At 29.1% G+C, this 8,296-nt stretch overlaps 1 protein-coding gene across 2 annotated transcripts in view; it reads right to left on the minus strand.

Moving 5' to 3' along the window:
* Nucleotides 1–1,824: 1,824 nt before the first annotated feature.
* LOC107446125 (uncharacterized) overlaps nt 1,825–8,296 on the minus strand; it is a 14,987-nt gene continuing 8,515 nt past the window's right edge. For both annotated transcript variants that reach the window (XM_016060696.4, XM_043054172.2), the window contains exon 2: nt 1,825–4,122. In XM_016060696.4, the coding sequence (XP_015916182.2) occupies nt 1,943–4,122 (2,180 nt within the window). In that variant the 3' untranslated portion in view covers nt 1,825–1,942. The remainder of the gene's footprint in view (nt 4,123–8,296) is intronic.

Here is an 8,296-nt window from a genome sequence, read left to right on the forward strand (position 1 = left end):
GTTTTAATAGTAATAATGATAATGGTTCAACAGATTATGAAATTTTGCATTTTCAATTTCATGATTTCAATTTCATGATTTCAATAATGTTACTCTTTTTATTTTGGATTTTATGGATAATTTAGATAATGGGCTTGATTTAGAAAATATTTATATTACCAGTCTTAAAACTCCTTTTCCTTATAGTTTAAATAGTAAATTTAATGGTGAAGGTACTATTGATATTGTTAACTATTGTGTTTATGATAAATTTAAAGTTTTTAATTTTTCTAGAGCTTATAGTCCTAATTTTAAATATAAAAGAGGTAAAGGTAAAGTCTGGAAAAAATTATTGATTTTGATGAATTTTCGAAAATTTGCAACTAGTATTATGTTAACCTTAATAATATTTTTATAATTAGGAAATATATTTAATGTTTTGGATTTAGCTAAATCAAAACTTGGGGTTGATGAAACAGATTTGCTTTTCAAAAAGTTTTCTAATGTTCAGAAGGTTTTTTGTACCATTAATTTTCATGATAAAAAATTTGAAATTGTAGGATTGTTTTTCCTTTAAAACAAGTCAGCTGCCTATAAATATTCCTCTACTTTAAGAAAAAGGGTTTGTAACTATAAAAGTCTGAATTATATTTCATTGACTCTTGGTCATGTTACTACAGGAAATTTAGAAATTGTTGGAGATCAAGATTTAATTAATATTATGAGTCCACTGTAGAGCATTTTTAACCAAAAATTTGTTATTCGAGCCCACTTGGGGGCGCCATCATTTTAGAGTAGTGGTTGCTTAGAGGATATAGCGTCCCAATGAGGTGATTTGATTTCGAATTCTAGCGATGGGTAACACAGATATGAATTCCGCACCCGGCTCGCACGGACCCCAGTGCTGACGTAAGATATCCTCAGTGGTAGACGGATCACGGGTTAGAGTCCCCTTGCTATTAAGTTAGCCGAATGAGGTTTTCCTCTCTGTGTAATGTAAATGCAGCTTAGTATTATCAAAAAATCCTCCAAGAAGGCAAATTTCTCTCAATTCTTGATACAGGAATTCCCTTGTCTTCTTATAACTCAATTTTTTTTAATTCCAAAGGTCAGCGTATTACACATCATTTCACGATAGTCCCACATTTGAAAATAAAGGAAAAAATAATTATAATAAAAAAAAGTTTTTATGTTCATCTTAAGTAGATTTGTTAATATATAGTACATATTTATATATAATATACTTGTATTGCACATTAACAATGTTAAATATTACTTATTAAACGATTTTAAGTCAAAGTGAATGAAAATAACTGAACTAAGTCATTATTTTATTGCATTGCACAAAGTCACCCCATCACGGGGTCACTTTGTCCCTTTTTTAGACTTTGTGCATTCGACTAATTGATTGTTTACAAAAAATAAACATTTCAAACCAGGTCTTAACTACGTGCAATTGGTTCCCAGACGGCTAACAACAAATTTTAGACCAAATGCTGTACAGTTCAAAATCTTTTATCTATTTCTTTATTAGGTCAAAGTTGTAAAACTGAAAATTCAAGCACAAAGTCACCCCATCTGACGGTATATAATTAAGATTTTACATAGAAGCTTTTAGTGCGTCTAATAATTTGGCCTAGGACTGTATATATATATATATCTTCTTAGTGACTGTTTTTTTGGGAAAAGTGAGGAAAAATAAATCACGTAAAATTGCTGATTTTTCTTCAGGTATAACGAAAATAAAAAAATAAATTTGTGACAATTAAATTAATTATTGAACTTGTGGCTAATAATATAAAGCAGATATTGCTTTATTAACATTAAACAACTAAAACTAAAAAATGGAGTTACATATTTATTATCAACCAATTTATCGTTTGACAGTGCGCATGATTTGTCTTTTGACAGAGAATATGATTTTATTTACATTAATTTTTGATCGCAAAAGTATGTTCAACTATCATGTAGTATCTTTTTCAACAACATTCTCCAGTAAATCAAGGAGAGCTGAAATCTCTTGATTCAATTCATCTTGGAAAGAGTGACCAGTCTTTTGCTCCAGAATTAGTGACTTTAATTCTGTGACTGTATTTAGGGATAGAGGTGACGACCACATTACGATTTCTTTCACGTGATTCCAGTCAGCATCAGTTAGTGATTGCTTTAAAATTAGATTCTTCTTAATTCCTTTCTCAGATAGTATAAGTTCATTTTTGTATAGCTTCACTTCATTGATATTATCAAAAGATGCATTTAGAAGTAAAGTGGCACTTTCAAGAAAACCTTTACTCAGTGCATACTCTATACAAATACGACAAATAAGTCGAAATTCTGAGACGTTTTCAAGTGAAGACAAGTTGTAATTTATAAATTTTTGTAGCACACCGCCTTCTCTTTTTGATACAATGAACGGCATGTCTATGAATCGCTTGAAAAAATAACTATCCCGTTTTCGCAAAAAATTTGCTTTAAATTGTTGAATTTCCTCTCCCGTCTGGAAATACCAATTCATGATCTGGTCCACAAGCTCATAGTTGGACAAAAATATTAATGTTAAATAGATAACATCCGGAGACGATATAGTTTTCTTAAATTCTTCAATTCCCACAGATTGATAAACCCATCTCAAGAAGGACTCAGCTGCTTGGATATTACCATGGCATATCCACTCAATACAAATATGCCAATCGCTAAATCCAATAAGCCACGATTTTATCAGTCTGTCTTGCTCTCTTTGCTCTATAAAATTGATTTTATAGGGATAACATTCTGGTGGCAAGGTAGATTTTGATAATATTACGTGAAGCGAATTCAGATTGCGTGAATAAGTAGCACTCGTAAATTCAGGCCGACCAAACATAAAGCAGATAAATAGTTTAATCTCTTCTTTGGAAGCATCTTTTAATATCATATCAGTCATACTTATATTTCCTAATTTCAGCAAACGCAACAACACTTCTTCGCAAAGACATTTATTTTCCAGAAAGGATCGTCTTAGTCTTAAGGGACTGGCACTCCATACTTCTTTAAAAATAATCATTTCATCTCCCTCTTCACTCATCTTAGAACAAATATTCATCATTATACTTGCATAAATTTCTTCTTGCAGATTATCTAATAGTTCAAAAATGGTGGACAAGAATATTCTTCGATATGGCCAATTTTCGAACAAAAACATTAATACAACATCAGAATGATTCCGAAAAAATTCGGTCATTTGAGTTAAACGATTGACATGAGATAATAAAAAACATAAAACATCTAAAGTATGTGAAGTATCCTGATAAAATGCATGTTTTTGAATTCTCAAAATTTGAGTAGCTTGCAAAAGCCACTTACTGAAATGATCGTTTTTCTCCTGCCCCGACAATTTTTTCCAAAAATACTTTAGAGCAACTATGTTACCAATTTGAATCGAGAAAGTAATCATATTTACATCAATACTAACCTTATTATCGAATATGTTTTCATAATCCACGAGTCCAGTTAGAAAACTCCCTAAATTATTGTCGAGGACACATGTCCAATATGTTATCAAATCATTTCGGTGCATTCTAAAGAGGTTTCTGTCTTGTTCTGGAATTTTCACCCACAAAATTGAAGCATATTCCTCTAAACAATGAGAGCAGGCTATCTCATACAAATGACAAATATCTAAGCTTCCATTATTGAATAGTTCCTTAAGGGATTTCACTTTGTCAACTGTCCCCTCAACTGTCCAATAAATTGTACCACGCTTCATGTAATACTCACAGAGTTCTCTTTGACGTCCTATCCATCCATAGTAATAACTATTAAAGACTTTCCACAACTGCAACTTAATGGGTGGAATAACGTATGAGATTTCGGTCTTCAGCGATGAGGGCAAAGAGCTATTGGACAATTTGTTTAATATTCTTCTCTCCAACTCAGATATAACTCTGCAATAGTTTGAGGGAGAAGAAGGGGGTGCAAAGAAAGAAGATGTCATTTCATTCCTTACGTCAGGCGCCGTCCATAGCCCAATTGCAATCGACACTACTGCAATATGCTGCAGGGAAGGAGGTTCAGAAAAATTGTTTATAAAGTCGATTTCAGTTGATTCTGTTTTAGAAGTTTTGAGTGTCCAGCTTCCAGATATCTTTCCTTTGCGGACTCCACCTGTAAAATACAATTTTTAAATTTAGTTTTGAAGTAAAGATTCGAATCAAAAGAAAGAACATAATGCATACGTAATTTTTAACGAACCTAAGTCATATATTTAATATGCATGTTACTAGTTAAGGAGAAATGAAGTATTGTTTACAATACTTAGGGTATGTCTAATGCAATTTAGCAATTTTTTGGTTTTAAACGCAAATTTGTATACTTTTTTTTAACTTAAGATATTTTTCAAAAATCGGTTTTTGAATACATTTTTGAATACCAATTATTAACTACTTCTTTGTGTTATCGCGCAGTGGTAATTTCGTATAGTTCAGTCAACTGGTAATTATAGGTGGCTAGCATAATATATGAGTAGTCGTATATTGTTATACGTAAGATATATGGTAACTGGTAATTATAGGGGGCTAGCATAATATATGTGTAGTCGTATATTGATATACATAAGATATACAGTAACTGGTAATTATAGGTGTCTAGCATAATCAACTGGTAATTATAGGTGTCTAGCATAGTATATGTAAGATATACGGTATCATTGATTATATATTTCGTTTGAACTTGCAGTTTGATGAAAGATTTTAGTTTTTAGTTATGGACATTACATAAAAAATGATACGCATTAAGAACTCTTATTACTCGTATTTAGTTATACTAAATGTTATTAATACATTTTGATAACTTAGAAAAAAAGAAGTTGAAGTCAATGAACTATGCGCATTTGTGTTCAGAAGTACATAATTTTTGTAAGAAATTCAAAGAAAATGCGTTTCAGTGTCTGATTTCGTCACCATAAATATAGCCTGCACTATTTGAGTTCATTCCCTTGAACTATTAATAAGTTATTCAGTGTGATTCGTTTTACCTTCTTTTTTACACACTGCATAGTATAGTGCGAAAAAAAAATGAATAACTTTCTTTCTGATGGTCAGATTTTCCCGTACTAAGTTTCAATCTTAATGGTTTCTAGGGGTAACCTCAAACATGAATACACATAACTTTTTTTTTTTGCATATTTGGATTCTTGACCTGTAAAATATAGGGGGTAGCTGCGATCTGTAAATTGTGACCCTAATAGTTAGGTCTGGAGAGTGGATGAAATTTTGGTCCCCCTACTGTTAANTTATAGGTGGCTAGCATAATATATGAGTAGTCGTATATTGATATACGTAAGATATACGGTAACTGGTAATTATAGGTGTCTAGCATAATATATGAGTAGTCGTATATTGATATAAGTAAGATATACGGTAACTGGTAATTATAAGTGTCTAGCATAATATATGAGTAGTTGTATATTGATATACGTAAGATATACGGTATCTGGTAATTATAGGTGTCTAGCATAATATATGAGTAGTCGTATATTGATATACGTAAGATATACGGTAACTGGTAATTATAGGTGTCTAGCTTAATCAACTGGTAATTATATGTGTCTAACATAGTATACGTAAGATATACGGTATCATTGACTCTATATTTCGTTTGAACTTGCAGTTTGATGAAAGATTTTAGTTTTTAGTTATGGACATTGCATAAAAAATGATACGCATTAAGAACTCTTATTATTCGTATTTAGTTATACTAAATGCTATTAATACATTTTAATAATTTAGAAAAAGAGAAGTTGAAGTCAATGAACTATGCACATTTGTGTTCAGAAGTACATAATTTTTGTAAGAAATTCAAAGAAAATACGTTTCAATGTCTGATTTCGTCACTATAAATATAGCCTGCACTATTTGAGTTCATTCCCTTGAACTATTAATAAGTTATTCAGTGTGATTCGTTCTACCTTCTTTTTTACACACTGCATAGTGCGAAAAAAAAACTGAATAACCTTCTTTCTGATGGTCGAATTTTCCCGTACTAAGTTTTAATCTTAATGGTTTCTAGGGGTAACCTCAAACATGAATACACATAACTTTTTTTTTTACATACTTGGATTCTTGACCTGCAAAATATAGGGGGTAGCTGCGATCTGTAAATTGTGTCCCTAATAGCTAGGTCTGGAGAGAGGATGAAATTTTGGTCCCCCTACTGTTAATTTCCCTTGTTGTGTTTTTAGTCATATCTTAATAATTAAATGAGCAATTTATATATGAAAAAAAACTTGCACTCACTTATGAAACTCATCTACCAAAAGGTAATTTCAGACACTAATTTTTAATAATTATTTATTAATTAAATTAATTGTGGATGAAAAAATTTTGAATTATGAGGTATAAATTTTTTTTTATACCATACAACCCCACGTATTTTTTCGATAGCAAAATTAAAGTTTAAACTGTCTTTATTTAGTAGAAGCCGAGATAAATAAAAATTATTTACTTTTTAAAAAATGATTTGGTGACAATGTAGAAATATTTAAATGCGGAGATTAATATTTAAATGTGGTTAACGTACGAGGAACTTGACTTACGCATGCGTAGCGTAAAATTTCATTCATATTTTTTCCGCTGAGAGCCGAATGTTAATTTTTTTTTTAATTATGAAATACGAAGATTTTTTTAAAGTCATCTGAAAATTTACCCGTAATTTAGCAAAGAAGTTCGAATAAAACATTTTATTTAACGAATGTTGAGTTTTAAAAAATCATGTTTCTGATAAAATGAGGTTATACAATTGCTTTTTCTAAAAACACTTCTAGTAAGCTCATTGAAAAATTGATACAATTTTAATATACATAAGTATAAATTGATATGGAATAATATATTTAATAATTATCAAGCAATTACAAGTTAAATGAAAATAAAAGAGCTATAAAACGTATTGTTATATCGGATAAAATTGTAATATACATCGAAGACTATGTTTATTCGTGTTTTGATATTCTATGTCACCACCAAGAGAATAGAATTACTGAATCGTGGCAAGATTTTTAAACATCTTAAAATTTCTCAACATGTTATATATCGTCTTAATCTTAAAATAAATTTTTTAATTACCGGGCAGCGCGTGTTTCACTCGACTATTTTACCAGATAATTAATTATATTTTTTCATTTTTCAAAACTTTATTTTATACGCTACTACGTAGATTATTTTTTCAGCAATATACTATTTTTTAGCATTTTAATTTAGGTTTCATTTTAAGTTAAATGCTTGTTTTCAAATTATCATTAACCTCTTAATAAAAGAAATCTAAGAATTATTGATAATCAAACTTGCTACGAAATTCAAAATCATCCTGCTGCATTTAGATTACTGGATGCAAAACAGCAAATTATTATTTTTTTTGCATACTATTTTTTCAAAAAGTGAAGAAAAATTATCGATTGTTTTTTTATTGTTTCATATCTATTTGCAATAGCTATAGTAGTAGTTTCATCCTTGGGTTTTCATCAGCTCTTCCAATGGACTCAAAGCCTCTTATGATTCCTGTGCTTAGCAGGTAAAATAGCTTGGCTCGATTTATCACCAAGGACTTATTTCCAATGAAATATATAGAACAAAATATAGAGGAAGAGCATCCTCAAATTTGAGAAACAATCTTTTCAGCTAATTTTTTGTTATAAACTATCCAACTTAGAACTGTGGCAGGTATTAAGAAAAAAGAGATTACAAGATCATATACTTAGGATGTTTGAAACAGCAAAAAGAACTAGCAGAATTATATTTTCAACAATCAAAAATTTTATGCACATTTTTCTTAAAATTTTATAATTAAAAGCAATATTTATTTTTGAAAAATAAATATTAGTTTTTTCAAAAAAGCACTTTTATTGGAATTTCTTGTTTTAAAAAACATATGCATAAAAGGGAATTCTTATTTTAAATAACATTATTTATATTTTTAAAAAATTCTTATTTTCAAAAATCTTATTAAATTTTAAATTATTACTTATTCTTAAAAAAAAAATTTTATTTACAAAAATATTGTTAATTTTTTAAAGAAAGATCTAATTTTTAATATTGTTATTTGTTAAGGAAATTCTTATTTTAATGAATATTATTTAATTTTAAAGCATTCTTTGCGTTTTAAATTATTTAATTATTTCTTAAAAATGGTATTTATTTCAGAAACATTATTTACAATATATTTTTAAAAATGTTTTTTCTCATAAGAAATTCTTTAAAAATTAAATTACATTTTTAATATAAAAACATTATTTTTTTTAAAAGTGCATTCGTGTTTCAAAAAAAGAAATAAAGAAATAAAATTAATT

Source organism: Parasteatoda tepidariorum, chromosome 8, assembly GCF_043381705.1.
Source record: "Parasteatoda tepidariorum isolate YZ-2023 chromosome 8, CAS_Ptep_4.0, whole genome shotgun sequence".
NCBI classification, from domain to species: domain Eukaryota; kingdom Metazoa; phylum Arthropoda; class Arachnida; order Araneae; family Theridiidae; genus Parasteatoda; species Parasteatoda tepidariorum.